The 25,037-nt window shown below is 35.5% G+C and overlaps 3 protein-coding genes across 6 annotated transcripts in view; 1 reads left to right on the top strand and 2 right to left on the bottom strand.

Moving 5' to 3' along the window:
• Positions 1-181: 181 nt before the first annotated feature.
• Positions 182-3,354, bottom strand: LOC307164820 (proteinase-activated receptor 1-like). The gene is made up of 3 exons (XM_079881967.1): positions 3,300-3,354; positions 3,025-3,081; positions 182-2,201 (listed from the first exon to the last, which is right to left on the bottom strand). Exon 3 carries the CDS (start codon positions 2,176-2,178, stop codon positions 1,171-1,173), a length of 1,008 nt encoding a protein of 335 aa, XP_079738093.1. The 5' UTR covers positions 2,179-2,201; positions 3,025-3,081; positions 3,300-3,354; the 3' UTR covers positions 182-1,170.
• A 5,253-nt stretch (positions 3,355-8,607) lies between these two features.
• The window catches only part of LOC307164813 (thioredoxin domain-containing protein 6-like), a 17,036-nt gene continuing 606 nt past the window's right edge, over positions 8,608-25,037 (top strand). The window contains exons 1-18 of the mRNA XM_079881956.1: positions 8,608-8,757; positions 8,900-8,957; positions 9,363-9,466; positions 9,559-9,630; positions 11,195-11,311; positions 12,667-12,742; positions 12,826-12,908; positions 13,797-13,889; positions 14,020-14,174; positions 15,225-15,433; positions 17,050-17,194; positions 18,514-18,621; positions 19,332-19,477; positions 20,534-20,678; positions 22,247-22,503; positions 22,806-22,901; positions 23,707-23,808; positions 24,786-24,839. Of these exons, the coding sequence (XP_079738082.1) occupies positions 8,725-8,757; positions 8,900-8,957; positions 9,363-9,466; positions 9,559-9,630; positions 11,195-11,311; positions 12,667-12,742; positions 12,826-12,908; positions 13,797-13,889; positions 14,020-14,174; positions 15,225-15,433; positions 17,050-17,194; positions 18,514-18,621; positions 19,332-19,477; positions 20,534-20,678; positions 22,247-22,503; positions 22,806-22,901; positions 23,707-23,808; positions 24,786-24,805 (2,019 nt within the window). The 5' untranslated portion in view covers positions 8,608-8,724 and the 3' untranslated portion in view covers positions 24,806-24,839. The remainder of the gene's footprint in view (positions 8,758-8,899; positions 8,958-9,362; positions 9,467-9,558; positions 9,631-11,194; positions 11,312-12,666; positions 12,743-12,825; positions 12,909-13,796; positions 13,890-14,019; positions 14,175-15,224; positions 15,434-17,049; positions 17,195-18,513; positions 18,622-19,331; positions 19,478-20,533; positions 20,679-22,246; positions 22,504-22,805; positions 22,902-23,706; positions 23,809-24,785; positions 24,840-25,037) is intronic.
• smarcal1 (SWI/SNF related, matrix associated, actin dependent regulator of chromatin, subfamily a-like 1) overlaps positions 24,569-25,037 on the bottom strand; it is a 26,522-nt gene continuing 26,053 nt past the window's right edge. For all 4 annotated transcript variants that reach the window (XM_079881948.1, XM_079881946.1, XM_079881947.1 and 1 more), the window contains one exon: positions 24,569-24,820. In XM_079881948.1, the coding sequence (XP_079738074.1) occupies positions 24,817-24,820 (4 nt within the window). In that variant the 3' untranslated portion in view covers positions 24,569-24,816. The remainder of the gene's footprint in view (positions 24,821-25,037) is intronic.

Here is a 25,037-nt window from a genome sequence, read left to right as displayed (position 1 = left end):
TTATTTACATTGGATAGACATATGGATTAACACTGCAATATTGCTCAATCACAGCCTCTGTGCAAATGCAGAACCAAAATATGTAAAATCAATAATCAATTGGCTTCAGTCAAATGGTAGGCTATTACAGGTTTTATTTATTATGATTATATTTCATTTATCAATATAGATGGATGGGTGACATACTTTATGTATGTTAATATAGCCTACATATAATATATTATGCATTATAAACAGTGCTCCAAAACCTTCACTGATTTAACACAGTAGCTACATATTGTCAATATAGTGCATGATATATAAGTAAATTGAATAATATATGAGTGCATACAGAGAAGTTACTAACACACTAACACATCATGTAGGAACACTTCATTCCATATCGGTTAATACTGGCAGAAAAGTACAGTGTAAAGAACTTGTCAATCAAGAATATGACAGTTGTTGTTTTAAAGGGGTGGTATAATGCCCTTTTCACAAGATGTAAAATAAGTCTTTGATGTCCCCAGAGTGTGTATGTGAAGTTTTAGCTCAAAATACCCCACAGATATTTTTATATAGCATGTTAAAATGGTCACTTTTTGAGGGTGAGCAAAAACGCATTGTTTTGTGTCTGTTCCTTTAAATGCAAATGAGCTGCTGCTCCCGGCACAGGGGGCGGAGCTTCAACAGCTTGTGTCCTTTTACTTCACACACACATGCACTGAAAATTTCAAAAACTTTAAACCTTTTATGTTCAAACCGGAGTCAGACAATGATGGAGAGACTCAAGAAGAAGTGACAACATGTAGAAGCAACAGGACATTTCTGAATGGTTAGTTGATGAATTTATGTAGTTTATGTGTAGTTATCTTCTAGTCATTAATTAGCATATTCTTGATAATCTATAAACCGTGTGTATGTAAAGTCTAGGGTTGGTGATGTCACTAATGTTGTGTAGTCTCTACCAGCCGTTTGTTGTAGTCCTTAAAAAGCAATTTCTTTAAAAGCAAATATCTCCCTTTGCTTTGAACTTTGAGCGTTGTAACTTTGCAGATGTTGTTTATGCTCAAACAGCAACATTACACACTAACTAAAGTTAGAAAAGTTAAATCATAATCAACCACCCCTTTAAGAGAGATCTTTAAGAGACTTTTGTTTTCTATTGTGCAGCTGTATAGTCAGAGCAATTCATGTGTTTGCTTTTTTCGCTCTTTTTGCCTTTCTGCACCAAAACACAGATCTCATTTGCTGTCTGCACTGAGACGAGCCGTAGTAGTACAGAAGAGGGTCCAGAAAAACACTTGCGCTCCCCAAACACACAGCCAACAGGTAAACAGCATATGATGAATCTCCCTCCTCGATGTTTCTACTTGTAGATAAACCAACATAGTGGTACAACAGGATGCCATTGGTTGGAGCAAAACACAACACAAACTCAATCAGCACAGCAATAGTCATAATCACAGCTTTCCTTCGAATGCCTGAAGGTGATGATGATGTTGCTAAGCGTTCAGACTTTGCACTGAGTACATATATGATAGTAAAGTAGCTCACTAAGGTGACAACCAGTGGCAAGAAGAAGTAGAGGCAGGAGAGAATGGAGAATAGGTACACATAATACAGCCTTGAAGGGTCGTTTTGGCGCAGTACATCATGACAAGTGACGCCCACATCCTCAACCTTGAGCGTTTGTCTCATTGAGAGAAGTGGCACCGTTCCAGCGAGCGCCAGAAGCCAGACCAGCACACACACACACATGGCTTTCCTTGCGCTCCTCCAGGTTTGAGAGGTGATGGGAAGCGCCACAGCCAGCAGTCTGTCCACACTTATGCACATCATCAGAAGTATGGAGCAGTACATGTAGCAGTAGTAAGCAGCACTGAGCACACGACACGCCACCTCACCGAACACCCAATCTGAAGCGTTCAGCTGGTAGTGGATCTTTAGAGGCAGCAACAGGGCGAAGAACAGGTCCACACACGCCAGGTGAGACATGTAGATCACAGCTGGTTTCTTCACTTTAATCCTACAGGTGAACGTCACCAAGGCCAAAGCGTTCAGGGGCAAACTAATGAGGATGACGAAGATGTAGAACGAGGGCATGACGCGCGTGACTATCAAGCCTTTGAGAAAGTCAACAGACTTGCCTGAGATTTTCCACACCGGGGGTATTCCTTGTAGCCTTATGAAATCCATAAGTGAAATACGCTGATAGCAACCTGTAAACCAGCACAAAACACAATGAGTGAAGGTCATATACTATTAAAATATACAATTTTTTTTTTTTAAAGTAAGCACGAGATCCACCCCTAAACACTGGGGTGTAAGCGGACCGTACACTGAAAAAAATTATAGTTGAATTTACTAAAAAAATGTATGGTAAGTGGTTGCACACAACTGATTTTAGCTACATTTAAACAAATGCATTAAGTTCAACTTAATTCATTTGTTTAAATGTAGCTAAAATCAATTGTGTGCAACCACTTTCGATAAAATTTTTTAGTAAATTCTACGAATCTTTTTTTCAGTGTACAAAAACTTTTATGAATGAAATTATTTGAGTTTATACACATCAATTCTGCAAAACGTAAATACAAATTGTCATGAGATTGTGTTGCATATTACTGTTCGGGTTAGAGAAGCAAGGATGCAGAATGCAGTCAGAATCTGTACAATCAATAGAATCAATACAAAAGAGCATTAGTGAAAGCTCTCATAACACCACTAGAGAATAATCAGGAGAAAACATTTGAACACATTTGAGAAAAGGCTTTCTTTGCTTTTTATCTGAAACAAATCTAGGCCTGCTGATTCAAGGTATGATACTAAATTCAATCTGTTCATCATATAAAGTGATCACTTCTCTTTAGAAAATCTCTTTATGAACTTTTTGAAGCATCAAATTGGTAGTTGTGTAGCTGTCAATAGAAGGACAGAAAGGTCTCAGATTTCATCAAAAAGATCTTCATTTGTGATGCGAAGACCAACTTGATGGTGAGTAATTAATGACAGAATTTTGGTTGAACTAACTCTTTAAATTACCGGGTATGATTTCAGGAAATGTCAAAGATGCAATAATACCCGGAAAGTCGTAAGAATCTGTAACCAGCACAAAACACAATTAGTGAAGGTCATATACTATTAAAACATACAATTATTTAAAAAGAATTAAGCATGAGATCCACCCCTAAACATTACCATCACTGGGGTGTAAGCGGACCGTACAAAAACTTTTATGAATGAAATTATACGAGTTTATACACATCAATTCTGCAAAACGTAAATACAAATTGTCATGAGATTGTGTTGCATATTACTGTTATCCGTTGTTGAAGAGTTCGGGTTAGAGAAGCAATGAGGCAGAATCCAGTAAGAATCTGCAATCAAAACAAAAGACCATTAGTGAAAACTCTCATAACTCATTTAACACATCCTTGCTGAATAAAAGTATTGATTTAAAAAAAAAGAAAGAAACAAATTACTGACCCCAAATTACTGACCAGTAGTGTATATTGTTGTTACAAAAGATTTCTATTTTTAAAACATTTGCTTTTTTTTATTTTACTTTTTATTCATCAAAGTATCCTAAAAAAAAGTATCACAGGTTATGAAAAAATATTAAGAAGCAGATCTGTTTCCATCTTTGATAATGAATCATCATATTAGAATGATTTCTAAATGATCATGTGACTGGAGTAATGATGCTGAAAATTCAGCTTTGCATCACAGAAATAAATGATCATTTAAAGTATAATAAATTGAAAACCAATTATTTTAAATTGTAATAATATTTCACAATATTGCGTTTTTTTTCTGTATTTTTGATCAAATAAATGCAGGCTTGATGGGCAGAAGAAACTTCTTTCAAAAACATTAAAAATAGTAATGTGTCCAAACTTTTGGCCTGTACTGTATATGGCATTTTTAAAATTTATTTGCCAAAAATAGTAATGATATTTATTTACAGGTTTATTAAAAATAACAAAGTTTATCATTAAATCTGTATTGTAAAACATGCTATAAAAGATAATGGGGACTTGACTTGAATGCTATATGTAATGCTCTTGGTATTTGTGTTTAGGCTGTAATGTGTGTGTGTGTATATACAATATATATATATATATATATATATATATATATATATATATATATATATATATATATATATATATATATATATAATGTATGTATGTGTGTGTGTAGGCTAAATAATCCTGAACACAATGACGGGGTGAAATGGGCTGTGATGCATGGGGCACCAGGTAAAATCTTGCCTACAATCCTTGTAGCAAATTGGTCAGGGACGGCCCAACTTGCAATAAAACCCGGACGGCCGGAATAATCTTTAACAGCACAAAACACAATGAGTGAAGGTCATATACTATTAAAACATACAATTATTTTAAAAAAAATAAGCATGAGATCCAAACATTACCATCACTGGGGTGTAAGCGGGCCATACAAAAACTTTTATGAATGAAATTATTCGAGTTTATACACATCAATTCTGCAAAACGTAAATACAAATTGTCATGAGATTGTGTTGCATATTACTGTTATCCGTTGTTGAAGAGTTCGGGTTAGAGAAGCAAGGATGCGGAATGCAGTCAGAATCTGCAATCAATAAAAAGACCATTAGTGAAAACTCTCATAACACCACCAGAGGATAATCAGGAGAAAACATTTGGACACATTTGAGAAAAGGCTTTCTTTGCTTTTTATCCGTTCAATCTGTTCAAGCGATCACGTCTATTTAAAAAAATGTTGATCAAACTGCTCAATTCATATGAATTACTTTTACGATTTCTTTGTACTTTTTGAAGCATCAAATTGGTAGTTTTTTAGCTGTCAATAGAAGGACAGAAAGATCTCAGATTTCATCAAGAATATCTTAATTTGTGATGTGAAGAACAACTTGATGGTGAGTAGCCTAGTTAATGACAGAATTAGCATTTTTGGTTACCTCTTTAAATTACGCACCAGCAAGGTATTAAATTACAAGTCACTTTTTATGCATATTGATTTGATGATCTACTAACCGTTATTGTTGGCAGTGCACGTGTGAGCAATTACAGCTAAAAGCAAGATTATTTTAATCCCCATGATGATCATCTGTTTCTATCATCAGACGTTTACTCGAAAATCTGCTGCCGATTTGTGTGAGCCAGAGCCAGTCGTTCACTTTAATCTTTTCACTGAATCAGTTGAGCCGATTGGTAATGTCCTAAGCAAGTACAGTTTTGAAGCCAACACCTCATTCTGGAAAGAATCACTTGTTGTGCGGCGTTTTAAAGTGAACGTGGAAGATATCTGTGTTTTTTCTTTTCTTTTTTTGTAAAAAAAAAAAAAAAAAAAAAAAAATCTCCTGAGACTAGCTGACACTGGTGTCCCATGACAAAAATGTTTTGGATAGAACTCAATAATTACTTCCAAAGATAATGCATTATTCTTGTTTACGTGGAATCTGATGTTTTGCTAAAACGTCTTTCATTTGATGCTAGGTTAGACTCGAGTGGCCATAGCAGGGCATGAGATCTGTTTCTCACGGGACGTCAACACGATCTCATGAAAGTGCGTATCTATAGCACGAATGATATTTCTCGTATCATTTATACGCCAAAATGAGTTTTTGCGTGCAAATGATACGCACTGTAAACCCCTTGGGTAGGATTAGGGGTGAGGTGAGGAGTGCGTGCGTATTACACGCCATAAAGTGCGTATCATATGCACGCGAAAACTGCGTGAGTGAAATGAGTGAATCCCCCATAAAAAAAGCCACTAAGACAATATCAATGTTTTACATCTATGTAACGTATTTGTAGATGAGCATAGTCAGTTCAATATTCGTTTTAATTTATTTCACTTTTTAATAGGCCTACTGTGCAGTATTTTTTTTGCCTATTAATAATTTTGATAATGTTTGCTTAATAAGCTTACTCATGTTTCAACAGGAATAGATAAGTAATATATTTGATATTACTTGTTATCTATTAATATATGAGTAAAGTAGATATGAGTAAAGTAAAAAAAAAAAAAAAAAAAAATAAAGGAGGAGGGGGGGGGGGGTGACTTGTAGGGACTATTTTTGGGCATTAATGCATTAAATTTCAAATTAGATTTTCTTTAAAACTATATAAATCTAAATACCCCACATCATTAGGCATTAATCAAACCTCCAACAAATAATATTTTCCTACCAGGCATTTTCAGATTTAAACACCTTTTATTCTCAATAATTTGATTACTATAAATAATTATTATATAATAAATGATTATTATAAATAAAGGTAACCTGACTTGACTCAACCCCGTAATGGACAAAATTGAATTGGTTGAATAAAAAGGGTTTTACTAAAACTTGCTATAAAACAAGCATCTACAGCTCATGTGTAACAATTTAAAAACTACAAATGTAGCATTTATGATAATATTCACATTTTGAAGTTAAAAGTAGTTTGAGGACTCTTTCTAAAAAATGTTTTATTTTTTTCCAGTTTAGATGCTCAGCTAAAACCTATAATTACAGCTTCTGTGAAATGAATAACATCAATATATTACATAGATAATATTACCAGTTTTTAATCACATTATTGGCAATTGCAGAGTACAGTGCTATGCATAAGTTTAGACACCCATACTAAAGTTGACTAAAAAGAGGAATAAAAAATCATCATTTGGAAACTGAACTTAATGCCTTAATTAAAAAAATTAGGAAAAATCCAACCTTTAAGGACACCAATTTTCTTTGTGAATGAATAATGTATCGTAAATAAATAAATGTTCTTCCTTAAAATACAGGGTGCATAAGTTTGGACACCCCTATGTTAAATTCCCATAGAGGCAGGCAGATTTTTATTTTTAAGTATTTTTATTTTTATTTTTTATTTTTAGGATACTATGCATCCTGATAAAGTTCCCTTGGCCTTTGGAATTAAAATAGCCCCACATCATCACATAGCCTTCACCATACCTAGAGATTGGCATGGTTTTATTTCAGTTAGCCTAATAGCTAGTTTGATTTGCATTGAGAGATGATCTTATGGAAAGTACTCCATGCCAATCTCTAGGTATGGTGAAGGCTGTGTGATGATGTGGGGCTATTTTAATTCCAGAGGCCAAGGGAACTTTATCAGGATGCATAGTATCCTAAAAAAAATTTTTTTTTAAATACTTAAAAATAAAAATCTGCCTGCCTCTATGGGAATTTAACATAGGGGTGTCCAAACTTATGCACCCTGTATTTTAAGGAAGAACATTTATTTATTTACGATACATTATTCATTCACAAAGAAAATTGGTGTCCTTAAAGGTTGGATTTTTCCTAATTTTTTAAATTAAGGCATTAAGTTCAATTTCCAAAAGATGATTTTTTATTCCTCTTTTTAGTCAACTTTAGCATGGGTGTCTAAACTTATGCATAGCACTGTATATCATAATCGATAAACATACAAAATATTATTTAATCTCCTGTAAGGATGGGGAAAGTGTTCTTACATTTTACTTGTTTCCTCAGGGCAGAGGTAAGTTTGAGCAAGAAGCGCTCAGAGATGAACTGAACCAACAAGCACTGTCAGTTTTATTATGAACAGTGCGTTCATAAAAGGAGGTACACCAGATTTTGCTTTATGAAAGCAGATATATTTACCACAGTTAAGGGAGTTTTATAACTGTAACACATGGCCTCTTGTGGCATATAAATGAGTTTATTTGTCCCAACTGTGTCTAGTGTCCCTGATCTGTTCTCTGTGTATTTAAGCCCCTGTGTTTCAGTCAAATAAATCTCTCATACATGTTTGAGCAGTAGTTTTTATTAGTCTATAGCGAGCGTAAGGTCGTGTAGTCAAGCGGCTCACATGTTTTCAAAGTCTGAGAACTGCTGTTGTTGTGTTTGGCTGTGTTTCACATCAGTGCTATAATTTGAGGAATGTCTAACTACCAGACACTGAAGAGAAAACCAGATTCTTTATATCAAAAAGACGTAAATATTCAAACCTAAATTTAGGAGTTATGTAAATATTTAAGCTGGAAGATAGTGACCAGACAACAGAAGCATAAATCTAAAATTGTTGTGACCTGGACCTGATATTTTGTTTAATACAGTATGTCTCTATTTTTCTTTATGATCGTCTAATGAACTATTCCTGGCAAACATGATGGATATGATACAAGACACATGGGGGTTTATATGTCAGGAATCTTCAGCATTTGCTTTTATTTACATATAATCTGTTCTCTGGAGGAAAACAGGCCTTTGAGAAACACTTCATACTGTTTTCTGTAATCTCCACGGCCATAATCACAGATAAAAACAACTCTCCATTGCATGACCAACACGGCTAACATCACAAACTGGTCATATCAGTTTTTTTTTTATTTTGGACATGGTCTTTGAAATACCATGGAATACATAATATAAATAAAGAAACATAAACTTTCAGTACCATCAAAGTACTTATTTGTGAGTCACACATGCATGAACCTGTGTCTGTGTCGTTGACTGTGAGAATAACAAATAAATCCTGCAATCCAAACACCGTCCAGCAGATGGCAGAGGAGGAACGGTTAATAAATGGTTGCTGAGCGACAAGGACGCGAAACAATCCGAGCTGCGCATGCGCTAACACTGTCCGTCGCTGAAACTTTTTGGAAATAAAAATAACGAATAGTGATCACATTATTACTATCACTTGGAATAATTGGAGAAGCGTGTAGTTATTTTTTTACGCTTAAAAAGACATTTCTATGGCTGGTAAAAAGAAGGAGATTAGTTTACAGGTTTGTAGGACGAAATCTTTATTAGCATTAAACTGTAAATGAGGGAAAAGTGGTTGTGTTGTCTGACAGTAGCTTTCTAGTTTATTTACTTTGCATCTCAACTGAAAAATGCCTGACAACTCTTGAAAACTTTTAAATTCAGATAAATATCAATAATGACGATCAATGGAGTGAAGTTCTGGCAACGAAAGGGTTAATAGGTGAGATCTATCTATCTATCTATCTATCTATCTATCTATCTATCTATCTATCTATCTATCTATCTATCTATCTATCTATCTATCACTTACAGATATTACTATGATTAAATTACCAAACAAAATCATTTGTATAATTTGTTTTAAAGTAATATGCACAATCACACAATCAATACTTATGACAAAAAAGTTAGTCAGGTTAGAAATGAGAACAATACATATACTTCATACATTTTATGTGTATCTTTCTTCACACATACTTTGGGGCCGCTGTATCACTGTTTTCTGTCATTTGGTCTGATCTGTCTTTCTATCTGTCTGTATGGTTTCTTATTTGACAAATAAGTGCCTTGAGTTTTCAGTCTTGCAGTAATTGTTGTGATCTGGTGTTTTGTGTGTGTGTGTCAGTGGTTGATGTGTACCAGCAGTGGTGTGGACCCTGCCGTGCCGTCGTCAGTCTCTTTAGAAAGATCAAGAATGAGCTGGGAGACGACCTGCTGCATTTTGCCACGGTAAGATAAGCTGCTCTGGAGATTAGAGATTGCTCTCAAACAATCATTATAAATGTCGACATTTCTGTCACACCGTCTTATCATCCCTGCAGGCCGAGGCTGATGGGATTGAAGCTCTGGAGAAGTACAGAGGAAAGTGTGAGCCCACCTTTCTGTTTTATGCGGTGGGTCTGAAACTGTACATCTCCCTACAAATTCTAACTTGAAATTAAAATGAGCAAATAATTACATTGATAGATGTCACAAAACCTGTTAAGGACACATGTGAGCAAAATTTCACCCCAAAATGAATGGAAGAAAAAAAAATACTGTGCCATTCAATTTTTTTTCATGGAGGTTTTACTTGCACTGCCTTTAATTTATGCTGATATAATAAAAATTCTGTGGTGCAGTAATAAAAATCTAATGAGTCAACACTGAAAATATTAGGAATTATTCAAAAATACAACATCTGGAAGTATTACAATAATTAGCATTTTTGAGAAAATTGTGGTTAAAGGGATAGTTCACCTAAAAATGACAATTCTCTCATTAATTACTCGCCCTCATGACGTTCCAAACCTGTAAGACTTTTGTTCATCTTCGAAACACAAATGAAAATCTTTTTGATGAAATCTAAGATCTTTCTCTCCCTCCATTGAAAGCTACGCAACTCCCACTTGATGCTACAAAAAGTTCATAAAGAGATTGTAAAGCTAATCCATATGAATTGAGAGTTTCAGTCCACATTTTCTGAAGAGACTCGATCGCTTTATATGTTTAACAGATAGAATTTAGGCTTTTATTCACAACGAACAACCGAACCTGCTTGATGCGCGAGAACAAACCTTTTGCAGAAAACGTTTTACACAAACGTGTTGTGTAACACGAGAATGAACCTCATTGGTTTATATAGATTAGTTTTACGATCTCTTTATGAACTTTTTGAAGCATCAAAGTGTCAGTTGTGTTGCTGTCAATAGAGGGACAGAAAGATCTTCATTTGTGTTCCGAAGATGAACGAAAGTCTTACGTGTTTGTTACGAAATGAGGGTGAGTTATCAGTGACAGAATTTTTGTAATTTTTGGGTGAACTAACCCTTGTCATTATCCAATTGTCATGAAAATAATGCATACAATGCGAAAAATGGTTCTAAAACAGAATTAAATTTCACATATGTGACTCTGGACCACAAAACCAGTCACATGGGTAAATTTTTGACATTTATAGATTTAGATTTATACATCATCTGAAAGCTGAATAAATAAGCGTTCCATTGATGTATGGTTTGTTAGGATAGGACAATATTTGGTCGAGATACAACTATTGAAAATCTGGAATCTGAGGGTGCAAAAAAATCAAAACATTGAGAAAATCTCCTTTAAAGTTGTTCATTTATGTTGGCGATTGTGCTGCATTCACTCACAAAAATACATGTTTTATATATTTACAGTAGGAAATTTACTAAATATCTTCATGGAACATGATCTTTACTTAATATCCTAATGATTTTTGGCATAAAAGAAAAATTGATAATTTTGACCCATACAATGTATTGTTGGCTATTGCCACAAATAAACCCGTGCGACTCGAGACAGATATTTGGTGTTGTGACATGGACATGTTCCTATGAGATGCACTCAAATATCATGTTCATAGCTCGTCTGTTTGCTGTATATGATGGTCTTTTCCTGCAGCATGTCATGTTAAGGCTGTGTGTGTGTGTGTGTGTGTGTGTGTGTGTTTAGGGTGGGCACCTCGTGTCAACTCTGCGGGGACCGAACTCTCCTCTCCTGCAGAAGATGATACAGGAAGAGCTGAACAAAGAGAAGAGCGTTCTAGAACACGGGGCCGCTCGCAGGGCGGTGAGTTACTTCACACACCTGACCTCTTCACTGTGGGGATTGCATTCCTGAATCCCGATGGAAACAAGAAATGGGATCATAGAATGATGGAAATGTAGTCCTGTACGAGGTGTTAAATGCATCCAATAAACTACTGCTTGCTGAATAATGCATTCATATCATGCATATTATATAATTAGGTATAAAAAACATTTGAATGAAATTGAAAAAAAATACATTAAAGTGTAAGCTTGCGCTCGATCGGCCCAAGGCCGGCATCCGACCAGCGCGGAAGGTCTTAACGTGTTACTGTCTTTTCTCGAGGCAAAGTATTTTTTGATTAAATGCGATACATTTGAATATGTATTCTCTCGTTATTTCATCTGACTCCATAAATGAAAAGGTTTTTAATGATATCTATGGATCATTAATTGTGAGCGAATGTTTGACTATTCTTTTTAACTCTTTAATGAAAATAATGTCAACGTCAGTTAGAATAATCAAATGTAACAATTTATTATGTCAGGTAAATGGATCATGCCAATTTCATAATCAATTTGAAGATAATCGATACAAAACATCAAATGCTCTGGAATAAAGAGAAGAGATGCGAACCCAACATTAAAATACATGAGGCTGAGAGTTTTGGCCGCTCTCAGCCTCACGGGCTCATCTGAGGTACAGAAAGGCCCCGAATCCCCTGCTGCATTTCATTATATAGACAGAACCTCTTTCACTTGGAAACATCTTTTAACAATGGAAATTTGCATTCAGAAGTTACACCTTTTAGGGGGTATGAGACCATTTGTCTAGAGACCACCTTCCTTTGTGTGCCAGTTATCTCTAAACTCTCAAAAACCTTATTACCTTTTGTTTTACTTATTTGGAAATGAGACATTTGTACCAGTCGCACTGAGACATTTCAAATGATACCAAACATGAAAAATACTCTGTGATAATCATTCACATTAAACTATACATTTTCTTGGGCGAATTCAGGTGATCTAAGCATGAGAGAGATGTAGATTAGGATGTTTCGGAGGTGAGGCTTTCGTCTCGATAGTGCACGAGGGCCAGTTCAAATGTTAATTTCCAGAGATGTCCTTTGTCCTCTCAGGTTCTGGTCTCTCTTCAACCAGACTGTCCGGCATTTTGTAATTTCATGTTATTTTGTAATATGCTTATTTTGTAATTTCTCAATTCTTACAAAAGTGAAATGTAAAAATGATATATACACCCTAGGATTTTTATGGTAAGTTCTGCACACAAAAGCACATCATCTTCAATAAATGTAATCATTCCTATTAGTAATTCAGCACACAAAGATTAGATTAATGTCATGAAAGATGACATTTGGGTGTCATGTGTCACTCCAGGTGAAAGATGAAGATTTAACTGAAGAAGAGGTGAATGATGACATTGAGGATCACCCACATGATGAAGATCTGATTGGTAATGATCTTTCCTTCATCCTGCTTAATAGTAGTTTGTCCTGTTTGCTGAGTTTACCCGCACTGGTTTTGTGTCTTTTGTAGTTGCTGATAATAAGTCTTACACAGTGGCAATAATAAAGCCTGATGTGGTGGCACATGGCAAAGCAGAGGAGATTATTATGAAGGTAAGAGCTCAGTTTAAGGGACAGTTCCCCCAAAAATGAAGTTCTGTCATTATTTACTGGCCATCATGTTGTTTCAAAACCGTATGCTGTTTTTGTTTTTTTAAGTTTGGAACAATATGAAGTTGAGGAAATTATAACAGAATTTTTTTCTTTAAAGGGACAGTTCACCCTAAAATGAAAATGAAGTCATCATTTACTCACCCTGGTGTCGTAATAATGCAGTATGCTCTTCTTTCTTTTATGGTCTACAAAAGGAGAATTTTTTTATTAAAAAAGTGTCCCGCTCGCGCTCGTCCATATAATGGCAGTGAATAGCGACCAGCATCAAGCTTTAAAAAATATGCGAAAGTATCACAGAATGATCATGCAACATGTGTCGTATATTCCAAGTGTTCTGAGGGTTTATGATTGGGTTTGGTGAAATCAAACTTAAATTTAATGCTTTACTTTACAAAAAATCCTGTCCTTGGCTGTTGGTGAGTCACGCAGACGTGCACAGGATTGTCTTTAAAAATAATGCATTCAATTTTTTTTTTTCACCAAACCCTATCGTAAACCCTCAGAACAACTGGAATATAAGGCACGTGTTGCATAAAAAATAATCAAAAAAATGTTTTAAAGCTTAATGCTGGTCGCTATTCACTGCTATTAGCAAGATGACAAGTGCGTGCGGGACATTTTTAAAACATTCTCCTTTTGTGGTCCAAAAAAGAAGAAGGGCATACTGCATTAGAACAACACCAGGGTGAGTAAATGATGACTTCATTTTCATTTTAGGGTGACCTGTCCCTATAAGCTGCTTATATTAATATGATATTATACCCTTTCTACACAGATAAACAGCTAAAAATATATTCCTGAATGCATATTATATGATTTTGTTTCTAGATTCAGGATGCAGGTTTTGTGATTTTAGCCCACGAGGAGAGAACGCTGAGTGAAGCAGAAGCTGAAGGCTTCTATCAACACAAAGCAGCAGAGGTAAATGGAGGAACTTCAGTTGAAGTCTAAAAATAGCATGAGTTTTAATATTTTGGCTGATGGTGTGTAATGGCAGCATGTCCAGTGTGTCATGTAAAGGGGGTGTGTGTGTGCTTGCGTGTTCTTCCAGCCTTACTTTCAGGAACTCATCCAATTTATGTCGAGCGGGCCGTCGCATGTCCTGGTCATTTCTAAGATGGAGGGCCGTGAGGACGTCATCCCAGCCTGGCGGGAATTCATCGGTCCACCGGATGTCGAAGAGGCCAGGACCACGCAGCCAGAGAGGTACCTTATTCCCAGGAACACACATATACAGTATAGACTGACACATGAACATAAGCAGTCCCTCTGACAATTTCTTTAGGATAATGCAACGAAAAATCTCACTCAAAAATAAGTTTTTAATCGAAAAGGTACAAGGTCTGATGAGCTGAATTTAATTTATGCTGATTTAAAAAAAAAAATGTTTGAATGAATGAATGAATAGTCCACACAGGATGATTTTCATTATGATGATGAGAATGATATTTTTTTATGACAATTTGGGAGACATTCAATTATTAAGAATAATGTCAGAATGCTAAAAATAACTACATTTAGATGGTCCAAAAAACTTTTTCTTATTGTTAACTAAAACTATTATAGATTGTTTCTATAGTAAAAGATAAATATTAGATGAAAAGATTAAACTTAAAAACTTGAAAATCAGAAACATTACTTTGTCAACTAACTGAAATAAAATAAGTTAAAGTTGAAGTAATAAAATGAAATATAAATAAGTTAAACTGACAAAAGCACATAACAAAATTATTAAAGCTAAAATTGAAATATAAAAATGACAATTCTAAGTAGTAGTACTATAATAGTATATAAACATAATGTTAATATAACTGCTTAAAAATAAGTTTAATTTTTGTTTGATAAAAGTATAGAATAAATGTAATATATTATTATGTGTTTTCCTTTGAAAACAGTTGGTTGGTTTTTATATATTTTTCCCCATTAAATTATTATTATAAAACTGATTTTGTTGCGTTATTTATACATTTACAAATGACATTGTCTCTCTGTGTAGGCCTTACATAGAGGCTCAGTGATTCTCTGATGTGTGCATAATTTAATTTTATAAGTAAACATAATTTAAAAGTGATACGAGGAACTTGACGCTCCATATTGTGCTCACAGATTCGAGCACTAACAGTTTTAGCACAACACATCCTGTGTGGACTCTTGCCTCCCCCCCAGCAGTGAGACCATCTGCTCTTCTCTTTCTCCATCTCTCTGTTTCTCCATCCATCCTCACCTCCTTCTCTCTGGCCGGTCTCTGTTCTTCAGCTTGCGGGCTCAGTACGGGACCGAGACCCTTTCGAACGCTCTACACGGCAGCTCTGACAGCGAGCAGGCCAGCAGGGAGCTGGCGTTCTTCTTCCCGAACTTCAGGATGGCGATGGCGGGCTCGAGCTCGGAGCGGGCCGGGCCGGAAAAGGAGCATGTGGAGAGGACGCTGGCGCTCATCCGCCCAGACGCTGCCAGGGAAAACAGAGGCATGTGCCAACATTACGTTCACACGCACAGAACTGCGGCCCCATGGGTGCAGAGTCAGACTGATACTCCTACCTTCACTGAAGCACTGAAACACACACTGTCTGTTCAAAGTTTAAAGATACTTGAATTCATTTGTTTCACACAATATAACACTTTTCAGGCGAGTCGGCCTACATATGACTGCCATTTATTGGTCACTACATCATTCCCATACCATCTCAGTGTTATTTTAGTATAGTATTATTAATATTTCCAAGGGCCTGTATGTAGAATACAGAAACCCTTGTTATTAGCGACACCGGTGGCCGTTGAGTGAACTGCAACTTATTGCTCGTAACGTACAAGAGACTGAAGGTGATTCAATGCACCGATATACTCACGGCGAAGTTCTTTTTCTTTCTTTGCTTAGAAGTAAAGAGAAATTGGAAATACTTTTGCAGCGATATACTGTTAATGAACATCTTGACACCGTCCACGCAGCTGAGAGCGATGTTTAGATGAATATGTAAATATGTGCTGCGCTTTTCTCTCAATAACAAAATAAACACTCAACAAAAATGACAGTGGTGAGAAAACAGCAGTTCAGAAAGCATCTGATCATAGAGATGTGGATGTTTGCAGCAGATCTGAGGTTCACAGGCATCATGTCGACAGATGAGCTCATTAAAATTACACTGTTATGATTATTAAGTATGTCTGAGACTATATAGATCTGTATGAATCAATCCTTTTTGCATGACCTTTTGAATTTCCCAGCAAAAACGTCCCCATTCCTTCATATAAAATCAGTCTACAGGCTTTCATAGGCAAGCTAGGAAGTCAAGGAAAGTGTTTTTTTAAGTTTCTTTACTAGTTCACAAATTGGCTACAAGAAACGATTAATACATGACAAATCTTACATATAGCCCCTTTAAATTAGCCTTTATTTTTATATTTTCAGTTTTCTTATTTTAGTATATATTTTTTGTATATAAGTTTAGTTTTAATATTTTACTTTAAGTTTTAGTAATTTTGTAATGTGCTATTGCACTTTTATTCATTTCTATTTCAGTTTTAGTCATTTTAGTACTTATTAAAAAAAAAAAATTGACCTAATATTCCAGCTTTATTTTAATTAAAGAAATCGATTTTGGTTAAAAGTGCAATAATCTATACAGATTTTTTTTTTTTTTTTTATGCCGGTTGAAAGTCTCCTCATATTCTATGTCTAAATGTATTTGTATATCGTCTGTGGAGGGTGTAGGACCATATAACGTTCATTCAATCATTGCATTAGGTCCGAATCAAATGAAAGCATGTGAACCGTACCACTTCACGCAGACATCATTCGTCATCAGTGCATTCACGTACGCTGTGCCGACTGAGCGTCAGTTGCAGGCAAACAGTTGTTTTCGTTTCGTTATTTCACTTTTAATAAAGTTAAAGGCTAAAGTTAGCATTTCCCAGATCACCTATCGCACTTTAACAAAACCAGCACTGTTCCAATTGTTATTTTGTAGTTTTGATGACTTTATTACTTCACACATTTTAGATTAACAATAAAGAATGAGTAGATGTCTAAAATGGAGCACTTACGATCAGGAAGTGAATGGTGTGAAATGAAATGTGTTTGCAGAGGAGATTCTGGCCAGGATCCATGAAGCTGGTTTCACTGTGGCCATGCAGAAAGAGATCATGCTGTCGGAGGATCAGGTCAGACAGTTCTACAGCGCTCATCTAGAGCAGGAATACTTCCCCAGTTTACTCCAGAGCATGACCAGGTGAGCGCTCACACACTGTACATCACACATCAGTGGAAAAGGACAAAGTCAGGTGGTTTATCACTTAAAAACGGCACAACAGTGATATGATAAAAGACACCAATTTTCAACAAATAGTTGCATGGATTATTAATAATAATTGGAATTATAGCCAAGCAATGTAGCTTATTCTTGTAGTTTTACAATGGCTTTACAACCAATCAGAATCCTTTAGACTTTAGAATCAGAGGTTTTATTATAAATGGAAATGAAATAAATTTAACATTTTAGCCGCTAACCGATAATTCTTTATATTTGATAGCCGAAAACCGAGATATTGGCCGATAAATCTAAATCCAAATTTTTATATAATTTTGAGAGCCTGATTACAAAAACAAAAGTCTCATCATTAAAAGCCATGTCCTAACACAATTATAATGATTGTATGTAGCCTATATGACAGACGTGCGCTGCACATGTTGCACATTACTGTATTTTCCTTTTTGAAGTGATCCCAATCATATTTCAAGCAATTCAAAACCATCATGTTGAACAGTGTGCATCTGAAGTGTCTCAGCTGAAGGAAATAATACATTATTTATCGGCTTTTTGATATATATCGGCCAAATTTTCCTATCAGGCCGATAACGATAACGATAAATGAACACATATCGGCCGATACTGATATGGTGACATTCCTACAATAAATTATAGATCGAAAATAACATACCTGCAAACTGGGCCATGGCAAATTTTTCTAGGAATCAGCAGATGAAATAATTTCAGAAAATTTAGATATTAGAAGACCTACATGTTGTTTAGGTAGCAACACCAATGTCTATATTAACATCCGAAACTGTAAAATGCCCGTAAACACTATAATTGAAACAGTTTTAACTTGTTTTTAAATGATAAACCTCACATTTCAGCCTAAAGGACCAAGGATGATAACTTATAATATATAGTATTAAATATAAAAGAATAGAAGAGTCCACACCACAACATATTTAATTGGTCTGAACTAAAATGGAAAAGCAAATTCACTCTCTGAAAGATAAAAAGCCCTCAGATTTGCCGAAAGGTGATGATTTTGCAGGTATGAATATACTATTCATTCAGAATCTGAATTATGAATGCTAATGGAATTGCTGTCTGAAGAATAAGGATTCGGGCAGTAATAAACGTGTTCATGTTTTCAGTTTAAGCTTAATTGTACTTTTGGCCACATAGTTGTTATTTGCATATATACAGTACTATCTATATAATGATATGAAGAAGCCAGAAGAAGACTTCCAGCGGTCCTGGTGTAATGAAGAGTCTCTGTTCTGCTGTGTTCACAGCGGGCCTGTGTTAGCATTAGCTCTAGTAAAGCAAGGAGCCGTGGAACACTGGAGGAACATCCTGGGACCCAAAGACCCCGTCCAGGCTAAAAGTGAAGAACCTAACAGGTAAACCCATGTCTGTAATCGTGTCTTTTCTTCAGGACAATGTGTTATTGTATATCATATCATGTTATTTATCATATATGTGTTTAGAAGCAACTCCGAAGCAATATTTGAAGGTCCCCAAAGATATTAGAGATGTAGAAAAAGTGGCTCATTTAAAATAAATAAAATAAATGATTTACAGAAACTAGGAGTGGCAATGTAAATTAATTGAATTAAATATTTATATCAATATTCTAAATTAAATTTATAATAACAACATTTACTTAATATAATTAAATTAAATAATTATAAATAATTAAAATAATACAATTACATAATTACAGAAGCAGTTTCAATAACTGAACTTTTTTCAGTTTACATTTTTATTATTAATGGATTTACATTTTTGTGAATGTTTTTTTTGTGAATTACACATTTGTGACAGCAACTTCTTCCCAATAGAATATTTTAGAGCTTTGCAATAACTAGAAAATGTTATATTTGTTAAAGAAATATTCAAGACTTTTTAAGATTTTACTAATTTCCATGACTTTTCCAGGTCTAGAAATCCCGCTTTTAAAATTCCTCACATATCCAGGTTTTCCGAGACCGGGGGAAACCTGGTTCTTAAATAAAAATGATAGCTTATTATCTATTTTAAAGTATATTTATTTTTATTTTAAATAATTTTAAGTAGTGGTTGTGAAGACCTCTCTGTGGTTTCTCTGTAGTTTGCGAGCTCAGTTCAGCGATGTGAACTCCAGTATTAACCAGCTTCACGGCAGCAGAAGCTCCGACGAGGCGGAGATGGAGATCGGCTTCTTCTTCCCACCAGAGGACACGCTCGCTGTCATTAAACCCCACACCGAACGCAAAGGTATCATTTCAGCAGGAGCTCTGAACACCGCTGAGAGGGATTTTAGCTCTGAGTTTGTGCATTTAATGCAACTCTATCACAGTGGTGCTGACAGGACGGCAGATTGAAGTCTTTGTCTCTGTGTAAATGAAACACCACATCAGAATAAGTGCAGAATAAGGCAACTATAAATGGTTAGACAGGAAGAAGACAATATGATTCATTAAGAACGTGTAAGAAAGACGACGAATCACAATTTTGTATGCAAATAAAATGATGTCATTGCTGCTGTTACATTTTGAAAGTTAAAATATACTTCTTAAAAAGTTTAATTAAAAATGTTTACAAAAACTGTCAACGCTGAAATAATCTACAAAGCACTCTGAATGAAGTCACATTGAATTAATACTTCAAATGTAATGCCTGCGGCTAGACCTTTTGAACAAGCCAGAATGATTTAGAAATATCAATACAGCAAATGCTTTTCAAACACTATAAATATGATTAAAGACTGCTGGAATATAGTGCAAACTAAAACAATACATTACATTTAAAAGTTTGGGGTTATTAAGATATTTTAATGTTATGCAAAGAAGTCTTCTGCTCAGCAAAGCTATATTTATTTGATCAAATACAGCAAAACAGTAATATTTTGAAATATTATAATCTAAAATAACTGTTTTCTATGTGAATATATAGTAAAGTGTAATTTATTCCTGTGATTTTCAGCATCATTACTCCAGTCTTCAGTGTCACATGATCCTTCAGAAATCATTTCTGATTATTATCAATGTTGAAAACAGCTTAAACTGATTAGTATTATTGTGAAAACAATATTATTCTTTGTTTAATATAAAGTTCAAAAGAACAGCATTTATTTGAAATACAAATCCTTTGTAACATTATAAATGTCTTTAATCTCACATTTGATCAATTTAATGCATCCTTGCTGAATAAAAGTATTCATTTCTTACTTCTTACCAGTTTGTGAAATGAAATTGTAAGAATATTAATAACGAGAAACGAGGGTAAACGTCACGACTCACTGTTGAATCGGCCTGTTTCTGCTCATATCAGAGGAAATCCTGGAGGAGATTCAGGCCAGAGGATTCTCCATTTCCCATCTGAAGGACACAGTTCTGTCCAGAGAGATGGCAGAGGAGTTTTATAAAGAGCACCGGGACAAACCCTTCTTCAGCCAGCTGGTGGATTACATGTGTCGGTGAGTCTGCCAGTAAACGTCACTGAAAGGGATAGTTCACCTAAAAATGAAAACTCTGTCAGTAATTACTCTCCCTCATGTTGTTCCAACCCCGTAAGACTTTCATTCATCTTCAGAAACACAAATTAAGATATTTTTGATGAAATCTGAGAGCTGTTATTAAAGACATCGTTAAAATAGTCCAAGTGTCTACAGTGGCTCAACCTTAAGTTCATCAAGCGACGAGAATACTTTTTGTGTGCAAAAATAACGACTTTATTCAACTCGTCATGTTCTTCTGTGTTTCTCTGAGTGAGTTCACGTAGTGTAACAGCGCAGCGCTTCTGGGTTATACGTCAGAACGGAGGCTCACTATTGGCCGACGCTGGTCATGTGTGTGATGCTGGCCAATAGTGAGCCTATGTTCTGATGTACAACCCAGAAGCCCTGCGCTGTTACACTACGTGAACTCACTCTGAGGCCATATCGATTGAACATATCGATTACTTAGCAGGAGTGAGACAACTCTCAGATTTCTTAAAAAATATCTTAATTTGTGTTCTGAAGATGAACGAAAGTCTTACGGGGTTGGAACAACATGAGGGAGAGTAATTACTGACAGAGTTTTCATTTTTGGGTGAACTAACCCTTTAACTGTCCATAGAGCTTATTAAAGGAGAACTCCGGTCAATTTTAACATTGAGCTCATTTTTTTGTACATTTGGAGTGCTGTCAGTACAGAGAACAACGACACAAATCAGTGTTGCCTACACCGTGTTATCCTCTTTTTAAAATTTGCACCCTGTTGACTTCAATGGGGCAAGTTTTAAACCTGCTTTTAGCCTCTTAACATCCTTGATGTGTCATTACAAGTGCACAGGTCATGTTGAGTGATTCCTTCAGAGTGAACACGAGTGAATCTGACTGCAGTAGATGTGAAAGATATGAACTCGATTGTCGAGTTCACGCGCGTGATAACCTATGCGCGTGAACTCGACAATCGACTACTGTGGACTTCAACCGAAAACAGGATGTAAATACAGGTATTTGCGCTGGCTGAATAAACATCATTTTTATTCATATCTTTCACATCTACTGCAGTCAGATTCACTCGTGTTCACTCTGAAGGAATCACTCACATGACCTGTGCACTTGTAATGACACATCAAGGATGTTAAGAGGCTAAAAGCAGGTTTAAAACTTGCCCCATTGAAGTCAACAGGGTGCAAATTTTAAAAAGAGGATAACACGGTGTAGGCAACACCGATTTTTGTCGTTGTTCTCTGTACTGACAGCACTCCAAATGCACAAAAAAATGAGCTCAATGTTAAAATTGATTGGAGTTCTCCTTTAAGATTAGACATTTATAATTTGTATTTCAAATAAATGCTGTTCTGTTGAATTTAATATTAAATAAAGAATCCTGGGGAGTTCCTGCAAAAATATTAAGCAGTTTAAGCTGTTTTCAACATTGATAATAATCAGAAATATGTCTTGAGCAGGAAATAATCATATTAGATTGATTTCTGAATGCAAGTGTCATGTGAAGCGTGTGTCGGTAAGATAAAACATGGTTCATTTTTCTATAGTGGCCCATGTACAATGATGGTTCTGACGAAGGAGAACGCGGTGGAGGAGTGGAGGGCGGCCATGGGCCCGACGGACCCCGGTGAGGCGAGGCAAGCAGCCCCAGATTCTCTGAGAGCGCGCTTTGCTAAAGATATGCTGGAGAACGCCGTCCACGGATCCTCCAACATGGAGCACGCACACCAGAAGATACAGTTCATCTTTGGAGATATAGGAACCGAGAGCGCGATCATCGACGGCGCTGCTTCTCCTCCGTTAGGTGACCAAAACATTCCAGATACAAGTTTGTACTGAGAAACAAAAATCAACATTTTTCATCTGGGAATAAAACTCTACAAACACACCTAACATAATATTTAAGAATAACGTTTAAAGTCAACTTCTCAAATAAGAACAAATGTGGGCGGGGCTTGATTTTGTCGTGGGGAATTGATTGGATGGTTGTGGTTTGCTATTGGTGGATCTCATGTGAGTGACAGGTTTCCCCGCCCTCATCATTAGATATGCACTGACAAATCATTTAAAATAAATACTGAAATATTACATTCCTGTTATCTACAGAAACGGAGGAGAGCTTTGCGGAGCTGAAGAATCTTCAAACTTCAAGATCTCCATCGTTTGATGACTCGAGGAACCAGAGAGAGCCGAGCACTACAGGTTCATAACTGAAGAAACAAGTTCAGAAATATACATTCTGCCATTATTCACTCAACCTCGTGTAATCCCAAACCTGTACTGTGATATTTGCCCATCACTATGATCTGACACTGCATTTAGAGAATTAATAAGTGAGTAAATAATAACTGAAGAGTTACTTTGGGTGAAATGTTCCTTTAGTTCAGGGTTTCCCAAACATCAACGTGCAAGTTGTCGAAAAGCGAATCATTTAATAAATGGAATGTATAGTTAGAATAAATAAATAAATACAATTTTAGTTATTATTATTAGTGCTGTTATCAAATCAAAGGCTGCAATTAAATTATATAATGATATAATCTGTTGCTCTGTGTGTTTCAGAGTGAAACTCATTAACACACATGCAGCTTATAATAATGTTTTAGAGCGACTCTATGCACAATAAAAGTCTGGGTGCACTTTATTTAATAATAAATAAATTATAATAATTATAATAGGTTTGCAATATATGGAAAAATAACAATATACATTTTTTGGTCAAGTCATGAAGCCTTATATATAAATAATGTTAAAATATATACAATCAAAATAAAACAGATTCAATATTTTATCTGTTTACATGCATATTACGTGACCATTAAGCGACCTCAGAGAACCGTTAAGATGGAAATGTGCCGTTAAATTATAGAAATATTAACCTAATATTTAACATCTAAGGGGTTAAACTGACAAAAAGGTTTGTGAATCCCTGCTTTAGTCCGTTAAGTTGAGGTGAAAGTCACTTGTAAACACAAAAGTGAAGATTACCCTTGATCTCCACATGCAGAAGCTGCTGAAGAAATCCACCCTGAGACGACAGAGACTCACGCAGTGTCATCCGATGAGACCGACACACTCGAGACGCCCGCCTCCAGCCAGCAGGACACAGGTGTGTGTTTCAGTGACTAGTGATGTACAATCAAGAACAACTTTATACACACATTCTTCAGGCATGAGAGGAAATATGGTTTGGAAACATCAACATTTCCACTTCAGCATTAATTGTCAGCACTGTCAGATATTAAAGGGGTCCAATCATGCTTATTTACAGGTTCATAATTTAGTTTATGGGGTTTACTAGACTATGTTTAATCATTCAATGTTCAAAAAACTATTTTTTAAAAATAATTTACATTGTTGCAATTTTTTATTGGAAACTTGCAAGTGCAAATCTATTACCAGCCAAATATAAATACTACTTTCTTCACCTCGGTGTGCACGAGCAAAACACAAACAAACAAATAAAACAAAGCACAAGCTTTTGTGTTGTAATGCTAAATATTACGGTAGAATTGTGTGTATTACGACCCGCCGCAACCCGATGCGAGATCCACCAATCAGAGAGGTTCCCGAATCTCAATTTTAAAATCATATTTTTATAAATTCATATATTTTTGTCAGAACTATTACACAGTATATCAGTCCCGTCACCCAAACTGTACAGAAATCAATTTTTTGTAAATTTTCCTCATTTTAAATAGGTTCTTATTAATTGTCAGCAAAACCAGGAAACAAAATGACTGCGTCTTAATACGCAAAGTATATTCAACTTGCTTGGATTTTCTTCATTTTATCTGGCGTTGGAAAAACTGAAACATGGAAGCAGAAGGTTGTCGCACCCAAGCATAAAGGACACATTAATCAGAAATAATTCCTTCATGCATAAACTTTTATTTATTGATTAAAGTGTTTTTTGTCCCATGTCTCAAGAATCAGTGATCCGACAAACTCGACAGATGAACTCATGTCAGAAACGTGATAAACATTAATCACACAAAGTCACTGACTTTATACTGGAATTATAAATAAACTTTATTTTATCTTTTACTTGTAAATGTGATGAAGAACTCGTCGTCTGTGTTTCAGGGGATCCGACAAATTCCTGAAATCTGCACAATCATCTGTCAGAAAAGAGGAGAGGTAAAGATGGTCAGGTGTAGGGAACATTCATGAGAACAAGTGTTGCTACAATTAAACATTCGCTAACAAACGAGTCTGTGACAGATTCATTACAAGAATCAGTTCATACAAGGCATCAAACTTGTCTAATTCAAATAAGGTGTATTATTTTTTTATCATTGTTGTACTATTATAGTTTTTGTTCATATTTTTGAATTA

The sequence above is a fragment of the Squalius cephalus genome (genome assembly GCF_949319135.1).
Source record: "Squalius cephalus genome assembly, chromosome: 9".
Taxonomy (NCBI): Eukaryota; Metazoa; Chordata; class Actinopteri; order Cypriniformes; family Leuciscidae; genus Squalius; species Squalius cephalus.
This window is presented reverse-complemented; position numbering and strand designations above follow the sequence as displayed.